Below are 26640 nucleotides of genomic sequence, written 5' to 3'. Positions count from 1 at the left end.
TTCTCTCATAGGACATTGTGTGTCTTCCATTGGTTGTTTCTCAGGCTTGGAAGACACTCCCTATTTACCTTGACCTTTTAAGACTTCTAGCTTCCTTCAAAGTCAACTGAAATGTCACCTGCTGTAGGAGACCTTTCTTTAAGTTTCTAATGTCTTTCCCCATCTTCTCCCTAAATTATAAATGTATATGTATATAAATATGTATATAAGCTTGTATGTAAAAATGCATATATTTACGTAAATATCTACATTGTTTCTTCTCAATTGGTTCCTTGAAGTTAGGAAAAAGTTTTACTTTCTTGTGTTTGAATCCCCAGGGCATAAAATAAAATGTTGATTAATAAGATTATTTGATTGGTCGCAGGGAAAAGGCAAAATTATAAAGAGGCAGATTTTAGCTTGATATAAAGAAAAAAGAAATAACTTATTGCTATGGTTCATTCATTTCAGTTTTTTCCAACTTATTTGGATTTTTTTTCCTTTCTTTCTTTTTCCCCTGAGGCAATTGAGGTTAAGTGACTTGCTCAGGATCTCAGAGCCAGTAAATATCAAGCTTCTGAGACCAGCCAGATTTGAACTCCTGATTCCAGGGCCAGAGAGCTATCCACTGTGCCATCTACCTGCTCCATTTGGGGTTTTCTCAACAAATATACTGAAGGATTTGCGATTTCCTCCCCCATTTCATTTTACAAATGAGGAAACTAGTCAAATAGTGTTAAATAATTTTTCCAGGGTCACATAGCTAGCTAGTAAATGTCTGAGGCCAGATTTGAATTCACAAGAGGAACCTTCCTGATCCTAGGACCATCACTCTCTCTACTGCATCACCTAACTGCCCCTCAAATAATTAGGGATATTTAATTTTCCTAATACTTAGAGCTATTAAAAAATGAAATGGACTATCTTAGAGAATAATGGGTTTCTTTTGACCAGAGGTCTTCTTCAAACTGGCTGAACAGAAATTCTTAGAGGACATTTTTGTTTCTGTGTAGGATGGACTTGACCACTGAGGTCCCTGATGACTCAAATGCTGTGATTTTATGACCTCAACCTTTGCATGAGACTATGATACTGACCTCACAAAGGGAGATGAGGTAAACTGTTTCCCTGGGTATTTTGTTTTCACAGTACCTGGTCCCCCTCTTGGGGGAAAAAGTGGAACAGCTAGTGCTAGGTCTCAAAGCCATGTTATTTTGGCTGCCTGGCTTTTTAATGTGTCTCAAGAGCAACTATTAATACCTCTGTCTCACTGACCTCTCCCCCAGAGAGGCAGCTAGGACACGGCCTCCCTCCTCTTTGTGTGTCTAAAAGGCACTGGACCCTGGGCAAGTATCAAAACAGGACAGGAGACAGGAAGGACCAAACCTCCTCTGATTTCCTGAGCCTAAGAGTCATAGGCTAAGGTACATGAGGGAGAGCCCTCTCTATGGAAGATCCAATTCTGGAGGTACCAGTTATATCTCCAGAATTGTTTTTTTATGGGAATTAGGAACACAGAAGAAAGAAACTGGAACTGAACTAGCAGCAGGCCCAGACCTAGGCCTATAAGGTAAGCCAGGGGCAAAAGGGTGAAAGTTGTTTGAGTTAGATATCTCTCACAGGATTTATCTGTGCCTTTTCTTGGGTAAAAGGTGGTGCAAAAAAGAAGCAAATTATGCTTATCTCTCCATTATATGTACCAGATGTGGATAATTTTTAAAAATAATGAAAAGAAAATAATTCTTAACTAAGTACACAAAAGTATAGGGTATGTGAGGTATAGAGGAAAGATAACTGACTAGGAAACAGGATATTTGTGTTCCAGACCTTTCACTGATTGAAAAAACTTAACTTCTATGTTGCTATCTGTAAAATGGGGCTAGTAATCTACTTACCATGTTGGGTTATCATAAAGATTAGATGAGATAATAGATTTTACAGTATTTGGAAAGCATGAAGTTTCTACAAGTGTGGGGTGTTATTATTAAAGGGTGGGTAACCAGAATTTCCAGTCCTCTAGTCCCCTGGATCTGTAGAAAAAAAGGGGGTATGGGAATTGTTCAGACATGAAAGAGATGACTGAAGAGGAATTAGACCATAAATTAGCTCTCTCTGAGGAGTTATGATTTTGAGGGTGGTAATGATTTAGACAGAGTAAGAGAAAAGGAAACTCTAAAGTAATTTCTCCATGAGCAGAATACAATTCCAAGAGTCCTATCTTGTTTCCTTTTTAGTATAAATTCCCAAGGCAGCCCTGTGCCTTGTCAGGAAAGCTTAGGGGATGAAGCTTATGGAGAGTCCAGGAAAAGAATCCGAAGTATGATGTGTATGCATGTATTTAGAGCCTGGTAGAGAATTTAGAAGGGAGGCCTTGAGGGAATGGTTCTATCCTGATGCCCTCAGGTTCTTGGGAATATAAGACCTGATCCTCTGCTGGTCTTAGTGTCTTTCTCATCTGTGCAATAGGTTTCTTGGAAGTCAATTGCTCCAGAAGACCACTAGATTTTTGCTCAAAGATGGGTAATGAGGTGAGGGTGGGATGGAGATGATCACCAAGATACTCTGAAAGCTCCCAAATTAATGTTCCTTTTTTTCCTTTTCTATCTTTGCAGAGTGAAAATAATTACAGTATGGATTCCAACACTCAACAAAGACGGTGAGTCTTCTTAATTGTCCCTCATCTTCCCCGTTTCCTCTCTATCCCCTTTCACTTTTAATAGATCTGAGAGAAACCGAGGAAGAAGAGAATAGAGGGGGAAGTGTGAGGAAAGATACTTTTCATAATGGCTTGTTAGACAGCTAGGTGATTTTAGTAGATAGAGTACTGGACTTGGAGTCAAGAAAAACCCCGTTTCAAATCCTGCTGTAGACACTAGCGCTGTAACCCTTGCCAATTTAGCCATTTCATTTTTCTCAGCCTCAACATACTGTTATGTAAAATGGGGATAATATTAATATCAGACTACCTCCTAGGACTGTTGTAAGGATGAAATGAGATAATATAATGTAAAGTGCCTTGGAAACCTTAAAGCAACATAGAAATGTAAGCTGTTATCATCTAGTCAAAAGTCTCTTTTCCCCCTGAATTTTAACCTTCTTTTAGAAGGAAGGGTCCATGTTGGCTCCTCTTCCACTTTGATCTTTTTCTTCTTCCTTCTTCCCCATTTCCCCTCTTCCATTGACCTTGGTTAATTTGGTCACATGGTTTTGAACTGAATTGTTATAGTATCTCTTCACTGAGTGTGAATCTCTTTTCTCCAAGTGGACCATGAGTCCCTCAGAATAAGGAATAGGTCTGTCTTTTTTGATATCTTATCCAAAGAGTAGCAGAGGGTGGGACTAAGTGCAAAGAAGGGTTTAATAAAGATTTACTTGTGAACTCATAGATGAAATTAAGTGTTTAATTTTTCAGCTGGTTGAGAAATTCTGCATATGGTTCCCCGTTTTCTCCTTTGGTAGCACAAGTGATCTAGACTTCTCTCTCTGGATCTTCTTGAATGAGCTCCTTTGTTCAGATGGCCCCAGATTTTAATCTCTAGCTACGAACTTCCATTTCTATTTCATCCTTGGCTTGTTATCAATTTTTGGACAAAAATCTAGTGGTCTCTTGGGGGAGTTATCCTCTAGGAAACTTCTTGTACAGATGAGAAAGACTAGGGCTTACAGGAGATAAAGATTCTTAAGTTTAAAAATGTAGAGCCAGAAGAAACCTCAGATGCCATCAGTCAAGTCTCTCATTTTTATGGAGGAAAAGATGTCCAATTGGCATTTCAAACTCAAGTTGAAAAGTGGTCAAAGTCTTGCTTTTGATACAAGGCTGGCCTGCATCCTCTTCTGGTAATGCACTTCTTTGACAGTTTATGGGGCAGCTAGGTGGTGCAGTGGATAGAGCACCAGCCTTGAATTCAGGAGGACCAGAGTTCAAATCTGACCTCAGACACTTAACACTTCCTAGCTGTGTGACCCTGGGCAAGTCACTTAACCCCAGCCTCGGGGGGGGGGGGGGAACAGTTTATGCCACTTTATTTGTACACTTCATCTAAGGTTACAGTGAATAGTCCCTTGCCAGATCGTGCATGCGTCTCACCCCCTGCATTTTATGTGACCTTCAACTTCTTGTATTCCATGATTCATAGCAATACAGCCTTACTGGAAGATTATTATTGTTACAAAGTTGGGCCCTTGTTTCAGGGAGGAAGTTGGAAACATTAACAACACTGCACAATTCCCCAGATGCCATCAAAGTTCCCTTTCTCCTACTGTTGAATTTTGGACCCAGCTCTTTGCCCTTTTGCAGTGATCCTTTAAGATGTATATTCTAATAAGCCAGTTCTGTAAATCCATGAGAGGAAAAATGTTGTCATGGATAGAGAGCTGGCTTCAAAGCCTGAGAAGCCCGGGTTCAAGTCACACCTTTGACTGACACTGGACAAGTCCCTTAACCTCTGTGTCCTGAGCAAAAATTCTCTCTCTCTGTCTTTGTCTTTCTCTGTCTCTCTGTCTGTCTCTCTTTTTTTGCTGAGGCAATTGGGGTTAAGTGACTTGCCCAGGGTCACACATCTAGGAAGTTCTAACTTTAGGGTAAGTGCTCTAACAACTGGATCACCTTGAGCAATTCTCAAAGATTTTTTAAATTGTCCAGAAAGTTCTGGCCTGCATTGGTACATGTAGATTCCTGAACTGGGAGTTCCCTATGCCAATAAAATCATAGTTATCTATTCTTACAATTGGGCAACTAAGTGTTGAAGTGGACAAGAGGGCCTGTCCAGCTGGGCTTGGAGTCAAGAAGACTCATCTTCCTGAGTTCAGTTCAGCCTCAGACACATCATAAGCTGTGTAATCCTGGGCAAATCATCCATTCATGCTTGCCTCAGTTTCCTCACCTGTAAAACTAGAGAAAGAAATCACAAACCTCCAGGGTCTTTGTCAAGAAAATCCCCAATTGGGGACATGTATAGCTGGACACAACACATCGCCATCATCACTACCAATAACAATCCTTAAAATTATCTACTTAAATGCCGATCATAGAGATTCTTCTACTTTTATTACTGTCTTGTCCATGTGGACAATTAGGCCAAACATTGGAATGGTTATGGATCTCATTTAAGATGCTCTACCATGTTTCAGAAATTCAAGATAAGGACCTTTGGAGAATTTCACAATCTCTAAAGAGAGTTTTTTTTATTTGCATTCTGTGTTAGACATCCTTCACAGTGGCAAAGACCTTTGGTAGGGCAAGTCTCACTTGATGTGAATAATAAGAGGAATGCCAAAAGAAGTCATTTCATGCATGAAATGTGTATTATTTAAACCTATGCATGGGAGATACTTTGCCAAAAGATACTAACCTTTAACCATTGAATCAAATAGTTTTTTATTTAGTCCACCAAAAATGAGCACAGTGGAATTAGTGGAATAGAAAATTCCTATTCTTTGTATTTTGGGGCAATTGTGTGGCTATAAAGATGCAGTCTGGTCTAGAATATCCTCTGTGAAAACTTAATACTGTTTTCCCATATTTTTTTTTTGTCAAGGATACCCTTGATAAATATCTGAGTTATTTCTATAAGAATAAATCAGAAAGAAGGCATGTAGTTATTGAAATTTTCTCAATTGTTTACAATGAATTTTTTTCAAAGATTTAAACATGTCCTCCTTTTTCATGGGAATTCAGAGAAATGATTCCTCAGCATCCTTGAGATAATTTTGTTTTCAATGTGGCCCTTCTCCATGGGCACTTGTTCTGGTCCATGTGCTTGTTCCATTTTTGTTTTTGTTTATGTGTATCTTTCTTTTCTTTTGAATGTCATTTCCATTTCCTCATGCACTGTATGTGGGACTGTCCTGAGACTCAGCATGATGGCTCTACTCTCCCGAATGGAAAGAATTGTTTATTATGGAAATTGACAGATTTTTTTTTACCTTTGTCATAGCCATTGTTTTTCTTCTGGTTTTATCATTAAATGCACCGGGGCTGGTTTTCTCTCTTGCCTAGTTCTCTGTAAACTCACTTTCCTCTTCACCATTTCTTTTATGAATCATTCTAATCTTCCACTATCTTTCTTCATAAGATTTTATTAATAACTTCATATCCCAAATTGGCATTTAGAATATAATGTTTTGTGCCTAAATTAACAAATACTTGTTGAACTGAATAAAATTTTGATAATGGCGTCATTCATCATTGTGTCCTAGATATGGTCCTGGAATGTCAAAGGCTCAGTTTTGCCTACTAAGATAAAAAAAAAGGCTTAATTTTAGAGGTTAGCAAAAATGCTAGGGTAGTAAAGATAGTAGGAGAATCATCAGATGAAAAATGTTAATTAAATCCATGGTTGCTGATGAGATCACTAGTGGCATAGAGGGAAAAGAGAAGAGAAGATAATGGAAGTGAAAAAAGAGAAGGGGGCCCAGACAGAATCCTGTGGAAGGGTGGGAGAGAGTGACCTGAAGAATAATCCAGCAAAGGATACTGAGGAGGACTGATCTGGTAGGTAGGAAAACCAAGAGAAAATGGTTTTCTGAAAACCTAGAGAAAAGACAGTATCAAGCAGAATGATCAACAATGTCAAAGGCTGCAGAGAAGTCAAGAAGAATGAGAATTGAGAACAGACTACTGAGTTTGACAATTAAGAGATCACTGATAATTTTGGAGAAAGAAGTTTTGTTGGATGATGAAGTCAGAAGCTGACTTGTAAAAGCTTAAGAAGTGAGTGAGAGGATATGCATTAGCACAGTTCCAGGTAAGCAGGCATCCTTCAGCTGCCAGACCATTAAGTGTCTCAGTGTAGCTCTAGGGCAATGTGGAAATATCCCATTAAGTCCCTGCACACTCTAGTCACCAGTACTAGGACCCCAGCTCAGCGCCAAGTAAGCTGTGAGATCCCTACAACCTCTAACCATGGCCAACCCCACCCCATCCCTCTGCACAGGATCAGACATGAGGGCTCCCTGGGGCTTCAGGGTAACATCAGTATTAGATAAACAATCAGGATTGCATCCACTAGCACAAGAAGTCTGAGAACAGTACTCCTTCCACATTGAGAGCAGAGCTCAAATTTAAAAGAAAGAAAAAAGTCCCCCAACCCTACTTCAAAAATAAGAACAACAACAACAAAAAAATAGAATCTTTCCATAGAAAGTTATGGTGATAGGGAAGACAAAGACACAACTAGAAAAAGGGCAAGAATGTCAAAATGCCTATGGGCAAAACCTCAAAGAAAACTGGAAAGTGATTTCAAGACCAGAGAGAACTCATGTAAGAGTTCAAAAAGAAGCTTAAAATTATATAAGGGAGGTAGAAGAAAAATTGAGAGAGAGGACTGTGGGAACTGAATGTGGATCACAACCTATCATTCTCACTCTTTTTGCTGCTGTTCACTTGCATTTTGTTTTCTTATTTATTTTCTTTTCCTTTTTAATCTGATTTTTCTTGTGCAGCAAGATAATTGTATAAATATATATACATATGTTGGATATAAATATATATATATATATATATATATATATATATATATATATATACACATATATTTTAACATGTATAACATATATTGGATTGCTTGCCATCTAGGGGAGAAGATGGGGGGAAAAGGGGGAAAATTTGGAACACAAAGCTATGCAAAGGTCAATATTAAAAATTATTCATGCATATGTTTTGAAAATAAAACATTTTAATAAAAAAATAAATTAAATTTTAAAAAGAGAGAGAGAGAGAGAGGGAAGAGGATCAGAGGAATCCTCCAGAGGAATTTCAATTGTATCATTGTGGAACTCAGTCTTCTTGGGGAGAAGAAAAAGACTCCAGGTAGGTAGATAAGTAGCAGGGAAATCAAAAAGAACTTTCAGTCATGTGTACACTCTATAGTTATGTACAAAATATAACCAAAGGTGTTACCTTGGGTTTTCATTACAAGATATGAGATCTGTGAATGCTCATTTCCCCATTAAAGTCGTTATTCACAAGAATGGCTTGCTTTGTAGAAATCAGAAATCTTTTTGGTGAAAAATATAGTCAAAGTGAGTGCACATGAGACTAGGTGATACTTGTGCTATTTCCCAAGCCTAAAAAGATGAGTTAATTTTTGAAGGAAATGATTTTGAATTTGCATCAGATTTAGCTGTCATGATCCAACAGGCCACCACAGTCAAAAACAAGGATATCAGAAAATGTTGGATGGTATTTATATTTCTGAGAGACACAGTGCAACAAGCTGATGAATAAGTTGGAAAAGATGCCAAAGGCTGAGTCCTAAGGAGTCAACACTTATTCAGATGTCAAAATAAAAATCCTTTTTTGTCCAAAGAAAAAAGAAAAGGAAAAAAGAGACAACAGCTTGGGAAACTTCTTAAAAAGTAAAATTGGCCAAATAGAGAAGAAGATACAAAAAACTTCACTGAAGAAAATAACTGCTTAAAGAATACAATTGGCTAAATAGAAAAGAAAGTACAAAGGCTAATGGAAGAAAAACATCTTATAAGTTAGAATTGGACAAATAGAAACTAATGACTATGAAAAATCAAAAAGCAATCAAACAAGTTCAAGAGAATTTTAAAAAAGGAAGAAAATGTAAAGTACCTCCTCATAAAAAACTCACTTAGAAAATAAATTCAGGAGAAACAATATCAGAATCATTGAATTAGTTGAAAATCATAATAAGGAGGATTTAAATAGTATCTTTCAAGAAATTATCAAGGAAAACTGTTCTGATATCTTGGAATCAAAGGGCAAAATAGGAATTGAAAGAATCCATAGATAACCCCAGGAAAGAGATACAAAATAAAAACTCTTGAGGAACATTATAGCCAAATTCCAAAACTATCAGGTCAAGTAAAAAAATACTACAAGTGGATAGAAAATCAGGAAGTCACAATCAAGATTACACAGGAGTTGGCAACTGCAACATTAAAGGATTGAAGGTCATGGAACATGATATTCCAGAAAGCAAAGGAGCTAGAACTACAACCAAGAATAACTTAGTTGGCAAAATGCATAATAAGGGGCTGGGGAGGGAGGAAATGTCATTTAATGAAGTATAAGGATTTCAAATTTTCATGAGGAAAAAACCAGAACTTAAAAAAAAAAATGACCTCCAAAATCAAAACTCAAGAGAAGCATACACAGGTAAAAAGGAAAAAGAAAACATAAGGGATTCAATAGAGCTAAACTGTTTACATTCCTACACAAGAAGGTGATATTTGCTGGTGATTCAAAGCAATTCCAATAGACTTGGGTTAGAAAGAACCATCCACATTCAGAGAGAGAACTATGGAAACTGAATGTGGATCAAAGCATAGTATTTTCAACTTTGTTGTTGTTTGCTTCTTTTTTTTTTTTTCTTTTTCATGTTTTCTTCTCCTTTTGATCTGATTTTTCTTGTATAGCATGATGAATATGGAAATGTGTTTAGAAGAATTGCACAAATTTGACATATATTGAATTGCTTGTTGTCTAGGGAAAGGGAGAATGAGAAGAAAGGAAGAAAAAATCGGAGCACAAGTTTTTGGAAAAGGTGAATGTTGAAAACTGTCTTTGCATATATTCAGAAAAACAAAGAGCTATTATAAAAAAGATGACATTTGTAATTAAAAATTGTATCACTAATGGTACACTTAGAAGAAATATATATATAGTCAGGGGGCATGGGCATAAAGCGAATTTGAGGCAAAGATTTTTTTAAAATTAAGGAATGAGAAAGAAGGAATACTGTGGGTATAGAAAGAAGAGGTAGACTGGTGTAAATTATTGCACCTGAAGGAGGTGAGGAAGGCAAACCTATTGGAGTGGATGGGGAGATGGGATGGTAGGTGATGAATATCCCTTGAACTCTACTCTCATCTATATTAACTTAAAGGAGGAGTAATATACCCAATCAGTTGAATATAGAAATCTAAACTGATAGGGAAGATAGAAAGAAGGAGTGAGGAGATTAAGTAAAAGATGGCAAGAATGGAAGAGACTGGCAGAGGGGACGGTAGATCAAAGGACGTGGTTAGATAGGAAAAAAATATTGGTGAGAGGAGGGAAGAAGTGAAAGAAAAGAGAAGACAAACAGGAGGAAGCATAGGATGAAGGGAAATGCTTTAGTAATGAAAACTGTGAATGTGAATGGAATGAACTCTTCCATAAAACAGAACTGAATAACAGAGTTGATCAAAAACCAAAATCATACAAAATGTTGACAAGAAACAGACTTGAAGCAGATAGATACACACAGAGTAAAGGCAAGGGGATGAAGTAGTATGCATTATGCTTCAGCTGAAAGTAAAACAAAACAAAAAACAGGGGTAAAAATCCAAATCCACAGACAAAGTAATAGCAAAAATAGACCTAATTAAGAGATAAGGAAGGAAACTACATCTTCATAGACAATGAAGCAATGTCTGTATGTACCATATATGTACCAAGGTGGTGTAGCACCCAAATTATTCTTTCCCCCTTTTATGTTTAAAATTAAATTAAATTTTTTGAAAGATAATATTTATCATACTTTTAAAAAACAATTTGAATAGCTTTTCATTTTTCCAAATATATGCAAAGATAGTTTCCAATATTCATCTTTGCAGAACCTTATGTTTCAATTTTTTCTCTCTCCCTCCCACTCACCTTTGGACAGTAAGAAATCCAATATAAGTTAAACACATGCAATTCTTCTAAGCATATTTCTGTACTTATTCATTCTGTACAATCAAAGAGAAAAAAACTAAGCAAACAAACAAAAACTAACAACAATAAAGGGTGAAAATACTGCTTTGATCCATAGTCAATCTCCATAGTTCTCTCTCTCTCTGGATGCAGATGGATGTCTCCATCCTGAATCTATTGGAATTGCCTTGAAATACATTTCAACATTCAACTTTACAAACCTTATGATCCAAATTTTCTCTTTCTCTCCCTCCCCCCTCCTTTAGATAGCAAGCAATCCAATAGTTTAAACATGTGCGATTCTTCTATACATATTTCTACCTATCATCATACCATTCAAATTCTTTTTTTTTAAATAATAGCTTTCTATTTTCAAAATATATTCAAAAATAGTTTTCAACATTCATCCTTGTAAAACCTTGTGTCCAAATTTTTTCTCCCTTTCTTTCTCTCACCCCTTCCCCTAGAAGCAAATAATTTATTATATGTTAAATATGCAATTCTTCTATACCTATTTCCACAATTATCATGCTGCATAAGAAATATCAAATCAAAAAGGAAAAAAAAAATAAGAAAACAAAAAGCAAGCAAACAGAACCAAAAAAGGTGAAAGTAGCATGTTGTGATCCATGTTCAGTCCCCACAGTCTTATAGCATCCAAATTCCCTTTTTTTAAGCTTTTTATTTATTTTGCTGATGTAATTGGGGTTAAGTGACTTGCCCAGGGTCACAAAGCTAGGAAATGTTAAGTGTCTGAGGCCAGATTTGAATTCAGGTCCTCCTGAGTTCAGGGCTGGTGCTCTATCCACTGTGCCACCTAGCATGCCCCAAGCTTTTTATTTTCAAAACATATGCATGGATAATTTTTCAGCATTGACCTTTGCATAGCCCATTTCAGATTTTCCCCTCCTTCCCTCCATCCCCTCCCTAGATGGCAAGCAATCTAATATATGTTATACATGTTAAGTCCAATATATGTAAACACATTTATACAATTCTCTTGCTGCACAAGAAAAATCAGCTCCAAAAGGAAAGAAAATGAGTAAGAAAACAAAATGCAAGTGAAAATGCAACCATGATTAGAGGAAAAGAAAAAAGCTGGGAAATAATCTTTTTAGCAAATGTCTCTGATTAAGGCCTCATTTCTCAAATATATAGAGAACTGAGTCAAATTCATAAGTATACAAACTATTTTTCAAATTGATAAATGGTCAAAGGATATGAATAGGCAGTTTTCAGATGAAGAAATCTATAGGCATATAAAGAAGTGCTCTAAAACACTTTTGATTAGAGAAATGCAAATTCAACAACTCTGAGATATTACCTCATGCCTCATGGTCAATATGACAAAAAGGGAAACTGATAGGAGAGGATGTGGAAAAATTGGGACACCAATGCATTATTGGTGAAGTTGTGAATTGATCCAATCATTCTGAAGGGCAAAGGGCCACCCATACTGTGCTTTGAACTAGCAATGCCACTACTAAAGTCTGTATCTCAAAGAGATCATAAGGGTAGGACCTACATGTGCAAAATATTTATAACAGCTCTTTTTTTGATGACAAAATATTGGAAACCGAGGGGTTGCCCTTCAGTTGGGGAATGGCTGAACAAGCTGAGTTTTACATTATTATAATGGAATACTATTTTACAATAAGAAATTATGAAAAGGCAGATTTCAGAAAAACCTGGAAAGATTTGTATGAACTGACACAAAATGAAATGAATAGCACCAGGAAAACATTGTACACAATACCAGCAACATTGTGTGATGATCAACTATGACTGATTCAGTTCTCCTCAGCAAATATAATGAACCAAGACAAGTACAAAGGCATCTGAGTAATTTGAGAAAGGGGGAGAAGGAAAGAGCTTATAGTGAATGGCCTATTATTCTTTTTTTCTGTCAAATATGAAACAAAGTTCTCAACTGAGAGGGTGGGGTAAGAGAAACAATGAGAAAAGATGAAAAGGTTTAGAACAACCATAGTAGAAGGTGTCCTTAGAGAGGAATCAGGTTTCAATGATTGCTAGAAGATGAAAAGATTTAGAATGAAGGGAAATGTGTTGCTTATGGAACAGGCATTCCAGAGGGCATAGTATGGATGGAATGGATGGCATTTGGGTTGGGACTTTGAGGTGTGGTAGAGTTGATGTGAATATGAATAAAGAATTGTGTGGTGAGGAATGGGGAATGGAGTTTAGAGGATATTAGATTTGATCAGGGGTGAGAAAATTCATCATTGAGCAGAAATCAATACTCTTCAGAGAGGAGGCTGAAGAATCAGGCAAGATTATTTTTAAGGGTTTGCATAGTGTTGTGAAAAGTTTTTTTAATGTATTTACTTTTATTAAATATTACACAATATTTTTTTTATTAAACTATAGGGTAAAGCTATAGTTTATGTCATGCTAAGTACAGCATGACATGTAAGCCACTCAGTCAGGTGGTCAGACAATCAGATAGGAGACCCTATTTCACTACTTCTACCCACTACCTCTTCTTCCCTCTAGGTCTCCCACATATCTTTTGAGATTTTTCTTATTTTTCTTAGCTGACTCCAGACTTTCTGCCCAGTCTTATACTGTCTGACTCTGTGACCCCATTTGGGGTTTTCTAAGGATACTGGAGTGATTTGCCATTTCCTTTTCCAGCTCATTTTACAGATGAGGAAACTGAGACAAATGGGATTAGGTATGCCCAGAGTCACATAATTTAGAAAGTGCCTGAAGTTGGATTGAACTCAGAAGATAAGTCTTCCTAACTTTAGGCCTGGCACACTATCCACTGTACTACCTATCTACCCTCCATCTTATCCTTCCCCTCTGCCAAATGGTTGTGGCTAAAACTTTTCTTTATTCTAGCATCATACTATGTAAACAGGAGGGAGGTAAATCTAGACTAAGTCCCAGGAACTGTCTGTCCTTAACTTTTTTCTGTGAACTCTCTATTGTTCTTTCCAGAGACTGTGCTGGACACAGAGCTGGACATACTCTAGCTTGTCTGTTGCACAAGAGAGTCCCAGGCATACATGGGGGGGGGAGTGACTCTGGAAGTGGGTGTGGGTGGGGAAGGTTAAGCTTTAACTGGATGGGTGTAAAGCAGGAAAAAGAACTTAAAAGAGAGTCTGAGAGGGCAAAGAACATTAATACAGGGATTTGCACTTAATTCCTCTTTCTCTCTCTGCTTCTTCAGAATTCAACCCAGAAACCAACCCTTAAGAAGAGTACAAACATCTAGTGATATGATGCAGCGCATGCAAGATGCTTTGCGGGGAGACATGATGCGAGAATTTTTGGCTGAATTCATAAGTACATATGTCATGATGGTGAGAGACCAATGCTGAGGGAGGGAACCATTCTTCCTTCTTTCTTTCTGCCTGAGGGGGGGGAAGCCATCTTGGTCACAGGAAAGGGGGGGGGCAGTGGTAATATTTTGACTTTATAGGGAATAGCCATTCTCTTATCTCCAATGAAAGAGAGAGGGCTAAGAGCTGTGGGTACTATCCCTGTAGCTTCAGATGGGGAAAGCTACGGCAGGGGAGCAATGGTACCTTTGAAAACAGAGTTCACAATGCTGAGAAAAAGGAGACACAAGTTTGGTCTAATGAAGAGTGGAACAGGACATAACATAGTCCAAGGGAAGCTCACAGCCTGATAGGGAGACAAGACTCACTCATTTGAAATTTAGAGTACACCACAAGCTAATATGTGAACAAAGGCTAGAATGTGAATCCCTGCTTTAAGAGTTCTGATAATAGAAGGGTCAGTATGAGTTGGGTATAGTAATAGAGAGCTTCCCTGAGGAATTAACACTGAGCTTAGGCTTGAATGAATAGAATGTATAGCATTTATTTATTTTTTAAGGGTTTGCATAGAATGTTGAAAAGTTTATTTTATATATTTTTTTAATTAAATATTATGCAATATATTTTAAGTCATAGTGTAAATTTGTATAAATTGTCAAATCATAATCCAGTATATTTTTTAAAGCTTAGTTTCTGAACACTTAGCAAGATTCTTTTTTTTTCTGAAGCATTATTGATAATGCATATGAACAAACAGTATATTATTAATTCTAGTCCATTCCAACAAAGCAAAAATCATTCAATGTCAAATGAATAAAACCCCTCCAACAATTATTTCAACAAGTTATCCTAAGTGATAGTGCAGAATTGTACTTGAACCTGTAGTGTACACAAAATATATAGCATTTATATGAACAAATAGAGGAGGAGTGATCATGCCTCCAGAAGGGAAAAGTGAGGCGGGTAACTTTGCATAGCCCTCCATCATTAAATTCAATTTACTTGTATATCATGGCATCACCTCCTGAGGTGATCTTTAAGAAGGAAGGACAACAGTAACTATAGACTCATGAGGTGAATTGGAGTCCTTGTTCTTATACTCTGTGACTTAGGATAAGTCTCAGTTTCTTTAGCTATAAAATGCTTATACAAATGTAAGGCATTAATTATGTAGTGCTTTAATAGATCTCGTTACTCAATGGATAAATTCTATGACCCACTTTATATAAATCATATTTTTTTATAGTAAAGGATATGGGAAATTATTGGAATGGGAAGAGAGGAGGTAGGTAGGGATATTGGAGATGCATCACATCCAGTCCCTAGGTGAGCAGTGAAGGAATAGTAATTTCTTTAGTTTCTCAACAAGAGTAGAGGCAGTCAGAGAACAGAATGAAAAAAAAAATGAAGTGACTTGGGGCAGAGGTAGAAAGGAGTCTTGGGAAGAAGGGAGGGGGAAGGTAACGGTGGTAAGAGTGGGGCCTTATAATGAATTTGGAGTGGGGAGATTTTGCTTATTAGAAGACTATTTTCTTGGAGAGAAAGATTTTTCCCTTCTAGGAGTGTATCCCATTCTAGGAGAAAGATTTTTGAGTCCTCAAAAATAGTCAGCATCCATAGGGTAGGCAAAAAATTAAAAATAGTAAAAACTGACTTTTGGAGTGGAGATCTAGATTTAGAAATTTTCATGAATTGGAACACAAAATAGTTCACAATACCTGGCAGTGCTTCCAAGAAGCAATGCTTCCTTTCTGAACATGGTAGGCAAGGGAAGGAAAAAAGGGAAGAACAACAATAAACATATTTCTTCAAAAAGGTTTTCTCATCTCATCATCTCATCAGAGCTTCAATAATCCTGTAAAGTAGACAGGACATTTATTTCCTTTTAACAGAGGAGGAAACAGAGGCAGAGAGGAAAAAAAAATTGACATGACCCAGAACGCATAGGTAGGAAGTAACATTTCAAACCCACATCTTTGGACACCAAATCATTGTTCTTGCAAACCTTGTACACAGAATCAGTGAAGGGGGAAGAGGGAGGACCTACTGTCCCTAGACAATTCACAGATCTAATGGTCAGCAGGCATTGATTAAAATAATGGTAAGCAGCTGCTATATTTCCTTGAGATTTTTCCAAATAGGAGAAAATAATCCCTTTATTTCCTCTTCCTCTTTGTTGTTGTTGTTGTTGAGCTGTGTCCAACTCTTTGTGATGAGTCCACAGGATAGTAAGCATCTGCATTTGGATTTGAACTTCCTGAATTCAAACCTATGGCTCAATTCACTATATCACCTAGCTGCTCCCTCTTGTTATATTTAAGGCTAAGAAAAGAGAGGGGAGCTAGATTAGATAACCAGTCATCTCCACTCATTTTTTTTAATTAAATATTTTTATTTACAACACCACATGCATGGGTAATTTTTCAACATTGACCCTTGCAAAACCTTCTGTTCCAAATCATCCCCTCCTTCCCCTCACCCTCTCCCCTAGATGGCAGGTAGTCCAATACATGTTAAATATGTTAAAATATATGTTAAATCCAATATATATATATACAGATTTATACAGTTATCTTGCTGCACAAGAAAAATAGAATCAAAAAGGAAAAAAAAACTGTGAAAGAAAACAAAATGCAAGCAAACAACAACAGAAAGAGTGAGAATGCTATGTTGTGATCCACATTCAGTTCCCATAGTCCTCTCTTTGGGTGTAGATGGCTCTCTTCATCACTGAACATTTGGAGCTGGTTTGAATCATCTCATTGTTGAAGAAAGCCATGTTCATCAGAATTGATCGTTGTATAGTCTTGTTGTTGCTGTGTATGATGATCTCCTGGTTCTACTCATTTCACTTAGCATCAGTTCATGTAAGTCTCCACAAGCCTCTGTGAAATCATCCTGTTGGTCATTTCTTACAGAACAATAATATTCCATAATATTCATATACCACAATTTATTCAGCCATTCTCCAATTGATGAGCACTGGATCCAATCTTATCCCCACTTTCTCTCTCTCAGATTTAAATCCTCTCTACCATTTCCACATCAAGGGGGAGTTACTCATTGATACTAAAGAATTCCAGTCCCATGGGGGCTGTTAACCTTGGAACCTAAGGTACAGAATATGCCTTTCAGATCTGCCTTTTTCTATTGCTCTTTGGGAAAAAAAATAGTTCTTCTCCCTTCTGTTTTCTCATCTCAGCGTCATAAGAATTATATTAGATTCTGTGATTTTCTAACTACTTTAGCCTACTTTTTTTCCACTTAATTTGAAAACCTGCACGTTCATCAAATTTATAGCTGTTGTAAAATTGGGAAAGAGAATTATTACGTTGAAGGACTGAATTACAATCCCTCCAAAAAAAGTTCTTTATATGGGATTTGATGATGAGTTGAACCTAAGTAAATGAAATTAAATTAGGGATAAATGTCAATGGGAAAAAAGTCTACTCTTTGGCAAAGGCATATATATATTTCATGATAAGTGCATGTATACATATGCACAGTGAAGATGCAAATTCTCTTGTGAATTATTATACCTATTTGAGGCAAATTTTCAAACCCTATATAGATCACTTTCTCCCTTATTTCCTCCCAACTTGGTTTCATTGTGTCCATGCCTTGGTCAGAGGAGGTCTGATCTACTGTGTTTTGATTAAGTTTAGAAATGAATCTAAGGCCCATTCAGATGAAGGAGCTTTGGTTGGGTTAGTAAAATGGAAGCTATTGTCTTGTTTCTTTTTCCTCACCAACTAGTTTCTTTTATGTCTGATTTTTCATTAGAAAGACAATTCCCCTTAGACTTATGGGGATTCTGAGCAGAAGGTATAAAAGGATTCAGGCCTGATGGCTGTTTTCTATGGAAGCGAATGACCTTTTCCAGTTCCTAGCTTTTTTCCTCTTTTCAATAACAAATACATATTTATTCATCATCTCCTATGTGCTTTCCCTGAAAAGCTTTTCCCTATCTTGATACTTTGGTAGTGGGAAGAAGAGAGAAGGCATGGTGGCCTTAAAGGGGTCACCACTGGAAAAAAGGAATTGGATTTGAGGTGGGATTGTTGAGATCACAATCAAAATCTAAGTATTTAGACACTGCTAAGGGCATGGCAAGGTGCTGGCAGCGAAAACCCTTTTGAGAGATGTTGGAATATAGGTGGGATGAAGATGGATGAAGAGGGACATGAGTCCCATTCTCCTAAAGCTCTCTGGATTATCCTTTTTGGGCCACTCAATCTCGGAGCTCCTTAAGGGGGATAGGGGTGGAACCTGTAAATAGCATAATCTTGGGACTGGTGACTGCCTGACAATAGGATGAAGAGGCCTTAAGTTTTTCCTCTTCTCTTTTTTCAACCAGGTGTTTGGTTTGGGGTCTGTGGCCCAAAAAGTTCTTGGGGAGAATAATTACGGGACATACCTCAGCATCAACTTGGGATTTGGCTTTGGTGTTGTAATGGGGGTCCATGTGGCTGGGGGAATCTCTGGTAAGTATCTGGGACATCAGACTCTGCTCCTAAAACACCTCTCTCTCTCTCTCTCTCTCTCTCTCTCTCTCTCTCTCTCTCTCTCTCTCTCTCTCTCTCTCTCCCCCCCCTCTCAAACATACACACACACACACACACACACACACACACACACACACCACCCCTCGCCTTAGTTGTCTACATAAACTTCCCTTTTCTTTCCTTCAGGTCCAAAGTAAGAATTTTAAGGACCTCTCAGCCCACCCAAAAAACCTATATCTCCTCACTACTGCCAGTTATTCCAGGTAGCCCACCATCACCTTCCTTCCTAAATTCTCCTTCCCCTTTCCCCTCACCAATTTCTCTGAAGGTTTTACCCCTAGGTCTATTTCCTAAATTTCCTCCTCAGTTTTCTGCCCCTCCTTTTCCCCCTTCCCCCAGGCTGGGACCTGTATCACATGACCCTTTTGGAAAAGTGTTCCAACCCACTCATCAATCTGGATTGGTTGACATTAGGGAGGTATTTCAGACAAGCTCCCCTTTTCCTCAAGCCCTATTGCTTATTCTCTTTTCTCTAGGTGCCCATATGAACAGTGCTCTTACCTTCACAAGCTGTGTCCTGGGTCAGATGCCCTGGAAGAAGTTTCCTGTCTACACAGTGGCACAGTGCTTTGGATCCTTTTTAGCAGCAGCTACCATATATGGTCTTTTCTATCGTAAGTGACACACTAGTAAAATCTAGAAGTCCTATGGATGGAGCACTAGGGTCTTAGTCTGGTGTATATTTCTGTATGACTTTTTGCAGATGTGAGCCAGGCTAGAAGATTTGGGATCTATTGGGGGGGTTTGTGTGTTTTTTTTAGAAGTTTGGTGGGGGGTTTTAATTTAATTTGTTTAATATTTTCCCCAGTTATATTAAAAATTTTTTACATTTAAAAATTTGTTTTGAGTTCTAGGTTCTTTTATCCCCACCCACAATTAAGAAGCTACATGTGAAGTTATGCAAAACACTTTCATAAAAGTCATATTGTGAAAGAAGAATTCTAGAGAAAAATAAAGGGGGGGGAGAGAGGGGGAGAGAGAGAGAGAGAGAGAGAGAGAGAGAGAGAGAGAGAGAGAGAGAGAGAGAGAGAGAGAGAGAGAAAGAATGTATATGTGAGTGAGAAAGAAAGGGAGAGAGAGAGAATTCTTCAATCTATTCAGACACAATCAGTTCCTTCTCTGGTTATGGATAGGATTTTTCAACATAAGTCCTTCATAATAAGAGTAGTTGTGAATCATTGTATTGCTGAGAATAGCAAAGTCATTTATAGCTGGTCATACCAGAACGTTGCTATTATTTTGTATATGGAACATTTCATTTTGCTTGAGTTCATAGAGGACTTTCCAAATCCTTTTCTGAGAACTTATCATTTCCCATAGAACAATAATATTCCATCACAAACACATACCGTAATTTATTGATCCATTTCCCAATTGATGGGCATCCTCTCAATTTCCAATTTTTTTTGCCCTGAGAAGAGAAGTGCTATGAAGTCATATTGTGAAGGACTTTAAAAACCAGACAGAAAAGTTTGTGTTTTATTCCTAAAAGTAATAGGGAAGTGACTAAAGGTTTTTGAGCAATATGTACTTTAGGAATATCAATTTGGTTAACTAATGACTAGTACTTGAGCTAGATCAAGAAAATCATGGGCACGATCTGTGTAATAAGAGAAGGGTCGATCTATGTCCCACTCTCTAACTCTAAATTCTCTTCAACTTCTGATATTCAAGAATTCTAAATCAATTCTTTTCCCTTCACCTCTGTGTCTCCATCTTGAAATGGATTGTATCAGACTGTCCTGATTTAAAGAGAGAATTCACTTCCTAAAAGATTCTATTTGCTTCCTTCACTCCCAGATAGATGATTCTTATAAGATATTCTACATTTCTTAAATTGGATGCCCCCAATATTATGGGGGTAACATAGAAAAGAAAATGACTCAGGTTACCCACTGTCTTATTTCCTTCTGGCTCCTAAACCCTAGTTTCTTAGCTGACTTTGGGGGAAGGGGAAGGTGGTGTTGCTAGGGGAAAGGTCATGGGTCTTAGGGTTCTTAGTTGCTATGGGTCAATAACGGGTTTGATTTTTACTCTCCCTTCCCAGAGGCACTCATACGGTACACAGATGGGAATCTGACAGTAACCGGACCCCGGGCAACTGCAGGCATCTTTGCTACTTACCCTGCCTCCTATATGACTCTGTGGAGAGGATTCATAGATGAGGTCAGTGGTGAGTGAGGGGTTTGGAATCTAGTTGGGAGAAGTGACAGAATGGGGTGGGAATTAAGGAGCATGCCGGGAATCTTCAAGTGCGAATGGGAGAGGTTTAAGGTTTAATTTCACACATATAATAGTGGGGTCTTCTGGACACAAGAGCTTGGCTTGTTGTATTCTCTACTATGTTATGTGTCCAATGGTAATGAGGTTGGAGTCTGGGAAGAGGGGGGGGAGTATTTAAAGAAGTATTTAAAATAAAAATAAACAACTTCAATTCCCCTCAAAACCAAATCTGCCCATTTGAAAGTTCAACTCTAATCCTCTTCTGAACATGTGCACAGAGGGGCAACACTACTGTCCACTGAATAAAATTGTCTCTATGTAAAGGCAGAGAAGTATGTCATTCAGGAAGTCCCAAGAAGCCCTCTGACCCTGAAATATCTATTCATTTACTTGTTTATCACAGTAACTGAAATTCTTTCATTAATTTCATAAATTTTCACACGGCTCAGTCCTCTAAGATACAAATAAGTAAACTGAGCCCTTCCGGGTTTTGGGCAGATGAGAAGGAGCTTGGAGGTCATGTGGTCTTGATCCATATTTAGAGTATGGAAGGGGGAGACAGGATTTACATCCTCAGAACAAAGAGCACTGCATACTGGCATATCATTAAGAATCAGAGTTTGGGAGCTTGGAAGAAATTAGAGAAAGTGACAATGAGGAGGAGACTGTTTCTAGAGTAACTAAAGACTAGCACTGAGTTAGATCAAGAAAATTATGAGTAGTATCTGGGTAGTAAGAGAAGGGTCATCTATGTTCCACTGTAGTGTTCTCCAAGAGTCTGGCCCAGGAAGGAAAGAAAGAAGGATACAAATATTTATTAAACACGTACTATGTGCCAGGCACTGTGCTAAATGCTTTAAATATTATGTCATTTGATCCTAACAACCATACCTTGGGAAGTAGGTGCTGTTATTACCTCTATTTTACAATTTAGGAAACTGAGATTAAGTGATTTGCCAAGATCACACAGCTAATAGAAGTGTGTCTGATGTCTAATTAGCATCCCCTTAATTTCCAATTCTTTGCCATTAGAAGAGAATTGCTATAAATATTTTGTGTACATATGTTTCTTCCCCCTATCTCCCCTTTTAAAATCAATCTCTTATGGATACAAACCTAGTTGGGGCATTGCCGGTTAAAGGATATGCATGATTTTATAGTCCTTTGGGTATAGTTCTGAATTGCCCTACAGAATGGTTGAATCAGTTCACAACTCTACCAGCCATGTATTAATGTCTCACCAAATTGATATTCCTAAACACAAGTTGCTCAAAATCCTTTAGTCACTTCCCTATGACTTTTAGGAATAAAATACAAACTTTTCTGTCTGGTTTTTAAAGTCCTTCACAATCTGGCTTCAGCCTGTCTTTCTAAGTTTAATTCATATAGACAATCTCTAGTTCAAGCTTGCTGTCCTTTACTTTCCCCTAAACTTACTATTCCATCTCTTTTCTCTGTGCCCCATCCCTGGAATTAACTTTCTCCTCACTTGTGCTTCTGTATATCATGCATCACATTCTCCAGGAAGACTTCCCGATTCCCCTAGTAGTTAGTGTTCTCTCCTTCAAATAAATATTTACATAGTATATCTCAAGTAGAATGTAAATGCTGGGACTATTTAATTTGGTTTCTATATCCCTTGCCCCTAGTGCCATACCTTGTATATGGCAGGTACATGTATTAAATACCCACATAAATAGTGCTCTTATCTTGGAATGGGATCAGATTGGATCAGATTGGATTGATTTGGATTATTGTATTGATCAGAATAATAGCTAAGTCATTCACAGTTGATTATTGTACAGTATTGCTGTTTCTGTGTACAATGTTCTCTGGTTTTTGTTTACTTCATTTTGTATCAGTTCATACAGGTCTTTCCAGGTTTTTCTGAAACCATTTTCCTTTATTTTGAGATATGTCACCTCACAGAAGTCTTCCCTAATATCCTCACTGGGAAGGGATCCCTTCTTTCTTGAATCTTTCATCGCACACTGTGTGTGTGTGTGTGTGTGTGTGTGTGTGTGTGTGTGTGTGTGTGTGAGAATGTGTCCTGAAATTCCCCCTCCTAATGCAAATCTGTAAGTGTTCTACAACTTATCTTCTTAGACTGTTGTTTGAAGTCCATGTCAAAGGTGGAACCTGAATCCCAGGTCTTTATGTACCTGGGTTAATAATCATAACAATACATCTCTCTATATATTCTCTTGGTGAAGCTATTTCTCATAGTAATATAGTAATGTTAATAGCTGAAATTTACATAATGATTTATAATTTGCAAAGCACTTACACATACCTTATCTCATTCAATTCTTAGAAATATCTTATGGGCTGTCAGGGCAGATATTATTATCCCCATTTTACAAATTGGAAAACTGAGGTTCTGAGAAATAAAATAATATAATACAATTCAGGACTAGCAGCAGGGACTTCAAAGATCATTTTGCTCAATCCTCAAAGAGCCTGAATTTGAACACAGATCTTCTGACCCCAAATTTAGTGTTCTTTCTACTAAACCACAGCTTTCTTCTAGGAACTAATCATACTCAAATTTGAAAAATGTTTATATATACTGTGCCATCTCTTATACTAGATTATAAGCTCCTAGTGTCTCATTTATTTTCTTTATCCTTAGCATGGGCCTTCTATCTATACCTAGTAAGTGTTTAACAAATGTTTGCTGAATGAATGAACAAATAAAAAATGAAGAAATGAATGAATGAAATTTGTGCTGAGATTCCATTTGTGAGCTCTTAACCCATTACTAAATTCTCGTTCAGCACTACATGTGGAAATGGTAGTCCCAAGTTTGCTATGCTGCTTCTCTGAAGTCAGGTTCTTTTCCCAAAAGTACTCCCTGAAGTGAAGTTTTCTCTTTTTTTGTTTTCCATAGATATTCTTAACTGGGATACTCCAGGTATGCCTGTTGGCCATCAATGACAAGAAGAACTGCCCGGCTCTGCAAGGGACTCATCCTTTGGTCATAGGTGTCCTTGTGGTCACAATAGGATTGTCATTGGGCATGAACACTGGTTATGCCATCAATCCATCCAGAGACCTGCCACCAAGGATCTTTACAAGCATAGCAGGCTGGGGAAATGAAGTCTTTACGTAATTAAATTTCATTCAATTCAGTTCAATGTAATAAACATTTTCTGAGCAGCCTCCCCTACCCAGCCAATGCCTCAGCTGCAAAACTTGCCTAGGTTTCTGGGAGTTTAAATGATTTTCTCGTGGCTACATAGCTCACACGTGTCAGAAACAGGATCAATTCTTCCTTACTACAAGACTGGCTCTCTCTATTCATTTAGATATAGTCTTAGTTTCCCTCAGCCAGACTCTGTATCCCACAATGACTTGGTCCATGAAGCTCCTGTCACAAGGGACAGGGTAGAATATATTATATAACAGATCAAGGGCCAATCTTAAGGTCAGGAAAACCAAATGTCAACTTTCAGGTCCTGAGGACTGGGAGGCCAAGGGATGTCTGGCATTGTCTAGATATTCTGACATGGAAGGGAGAATTTCAGATGTTTGGAATTGTATTAACATGGAATATTGCTTAGAAGCAGACTGATGGAGGAGTTACTAGATTGTTCATTCTTGCAGACATGTGGCATTAGGAAGTTGCGTGTGAAGATACATGAGGAAGTATTTAATGTGCAGATTTTCTTAGATAAAGCATTATATGAAAACTAGCCTGAGAGGTATAAGAAATACAGCTCTTGGTTATCCACATTGAAATTATACAGCAACAAATAAATGTTTTCCTCCAGTGTGGTGGGGAACATTTTTCTCCTCCTCTGATTTCTGCATTTGTATGCTCAAGTAAGGCAGACTCCCCACATGTTCCCATCCTAGTGTAATGCACCTAAAAATTACTACTAAGTTAGACATTGGAGTAATTAACCATATAACAATAGGCAGGTGCTTTTTTGCTCTCTCTCATCCTCAATTCTCCTATCTGTTAAAAAAAAAAAAGAGAGAGAACACACAAGACTTAATTTCTAAGGTCCTTCCCAGCTGTGATAGATTTCTCTTTTCTTCTCACCCTATGGGATTATTCCATGTTTAGAGAATGGCCACTTATGTTGCATATAAAATTGAGGACTCTGACCTGCAATGTGTTAGGTGTGTGTGTGTGTGGGGGGGGGGGGGGGGGTTAAACGTGATCTGGATTTTGAGGACCCTGGGACCCTCTCACCTGTCTCAATCTCATTCTTGACTTTTCTGTCTCCTTTGCAGAGCAGCAGAGAGCTGGTGGTGGGTCCCTGTGGTTGCCCCACCATTAGGGGCCCTCATGGGAGCCATTGTCTACCTACTCCTTATTGGATCCAGTCATCAACATCACAGGGACCGAAATGCAGAGATTGAAACAACACCTAAGCCTCGAGTCCTGCAGTCCCTGCAGCCCCTGCAGCAGAAGGTGATTGTGCCCTCGTCTCATCATTCACCTATGTCTCCCCTGTCTTCTCACTCAGACATGGATGATCCCCCATCTCCTCGTGTTGGCCATATCCCTCCGGCTCCCTCTCTTACTGTTTTACATAAGAATATTTCTCACAAAGTCCAAGAGGAAGATGAGACATTTATGTGACAAGGAGACAAATAAAGTCATCCTATGGAAGCTTCTCTTCCTTGAGTGTTGTTGGACTAGAACACTCTTTCCCCAAAGAGCGATCCCTAAAACTGCTTTCTTTTTTCTGTATCCCTCAGACCCTTCAGTCTTCCACCTAGGAGTCCCAATCTTGCAACCTTTTGGCCTGGAGAAAAAGTGTCTAATAAAATTCATACATCTTGAGGTACTGGAGACTGAAGGTTGGTTTTTCTTCCAGGGAACTTTGCAGTTTAGAAGAGGATACTTAAGAAATCAAAGTCTCAAACCAAAGGACTTAATCATAGTTTTAGATTTCTTTTTAAAGGGATCACAGGAATCATCCCTGCAAAGGGTCAGCCAGGCTCTGTATAAATGCCTCCATTAACTCTCCAATGGTGGAATTTGGAGCACTGTGGGAATTCAATGGGAGATCAGGGGATTCTAGCATCACAGATATAGAGTTTGATTGTGTAAGGGTCACCTAGGTCAACCCTCTCATTTTTATAGATGAAACTAAGACTAAGACCCAGAGAGTTTAAATCACCTAGCCAGGGTGATTAAAGTGGAAAATGGTTGAACCCAAGTTGTCAATATCCAAATGATATTTTGTACATGACATGGGAGAACTTCCTGGCCCAACGTATTTAAAATAATATTTTATTTTTTACAAATAAATGAAAAGAATAATTTTTTCAACATTCACCGTTGTAAAACTTTGCATTCCAGATTTTTCTCCCTCCCCTTCCCCCCCTCCCCAAGACAGTGTGCAATCTGATATAGATTAAACATGTGCAATTCTTCTAAACACATTTCCATATTTGTCAAGCTATATAAGAAAAATCAGATCAAAAGGGAAAAAATGCAGGAGAGGAAACAACAAAAAAAGGTTGAAAATACTATATTTTGATCCACATTCAGTCTCCATAGTTCTCTCTCTGGATGCAGAAGGCATTTTCTATCTCAAGTTTTTTGGAATTGCCTTGAATCAATCTTTTGTTGAAAAGAGCCAGGTCTATCACAAAATGATCTTCTGGTTCTGCTCACTTCACTCAGCATCCATTCCTGTAAGTTTTTCCAAGTTTCCCTGAAATCAGCCTGCCTTCCTCACTTTTTTAAAGAACAGTAATATTCTCATTACATTCATATAGCATAACTTATTCAGCCATTCCCCAACGGGTGGGCATCCATAAAGTAGGTTAACAAAAACAAAAAAACCATTGTTAATGTGATGTATGAATGAGGTCACCTCTGGAATTCTGGGCTCACAGAAACTGGGTACGATCCTGGAGATAGATAGACCTTTCCCCCCCACTCCAACCCCTG

The 26640-nt window shown here is 37.9% G+C and overlaps 2 protein-coding genes and 1 pseudogene across 13 annotated transcripts in view; 2 read left to right on the top strand and 1 right to left on the bottom strand.

The window, feature by feature from the left end:
• The first annotated feature begins 1101 nt into the window (after window positions 1-1101).
• Window positions 1102-25525, top strand: AQP7 (aquaporin 7). 12 transcript variants are annotated; one of them, XM_074281620.1, is made up of 10 exons: window positions 1125-1549; window positions 2592-2635; window positions 9438-9494; window positions 13824-13956; window positions 18293-18419; window positions 18977-19114; window positions 20548-20666; window positions 23614-23831; window positions 24966-25146; window positions 25437-25525. In XM_074281620.1, exons 2-10 carry the CDS (start codon window positions 2610-2612, stop codon window positions 25455-25457), a joined length of 1020 nt encoding a protein of 339 aa, XP_074137721.1. In that variant the 5' UTR covers window positions 1125-1549; window positions 2592-2609; the 3' UTR covers window positions 25458-25525. The 12 variants fall into 12 exon arrangements, with proteins under 12 accessions (XP_074137713.1, XP_074137722.1, XP_074137717.1 ...); XM_074281618.1 differs by lacking the exon at window positions 1125-1549 and adding an exon at window positions 2246-2296; XM_074281612.1 differs by having other exon boundaries at window positions 1102-1549; window positions 24966-25525.
• On the top strand, window positions 6784-8206 carry LOC141552242 (large ribosomal subunit protein uL6 pseudogene; annotated as a pseudogene).
• The window catches only part of LOC141550701 (tubulin polyglutamylase complex subunit 2-like), a 44523-nt gene continuing 34551 nt past the window's right edge, over window positions 16669-26640 (bottom strand). Inside the window, exon 7 of the mRNA XM_074281626.1 lies at window positions 16669-16820. Within this exon, the coding sequence (XP_074137727.1) occupies window positions 16794-16820 (27 nt within the window). The 3' untranslated portion in view covers window positions 16669-16793. The remainder of the gene's footprint in view (window positions 16821-26640) is intronic.

The sequence above is a fragment of the Sminthopsis crassicaudata genome, chromosome 1, assembly GCF_048593235.1.
Source record: "Sminthopsis crassicaudata isolate SCR6 chromosome 1, ASM4859323v1, whole genome shotgun sequence".
Classification (NCBI taxonomy): domain Eukaryota; kingdom Metazoa; phylum Chordata; class Mammalia; order Dasyuromorphia; family Dasyuridae; genus Sminthopsis; species Sminthopsis crassicaudata.
Note: the sequence above shows the minus strand (reverse complement) of the source record. Positions and strands in the feature narration are given on the sequence as shown.

Bases quoted from the DNA above. Each gene is read 5' to 3' on its own strand.
- AQP7 (XM_074281610.1), top strand. From the start codon at position 2,261: ATGAAGCTTATGGAGAGTCCAGGAAAAGAATCCGAA. The intron at 9,495-13,823 runs GTGAATGTTGAA...CTGCTTCTTCAG, and splicing joins AGCACAAGTTTTTGGAAAAG to AATTCAACCCAGAAACCAAC. The intron at 20,667-23,613 runs GTCAGTGGTGAG...TGTTTTCCATAG, and splicing joins GGAGAGGATTCATAGATGAG to ATATTCTTAACTGGGATACT.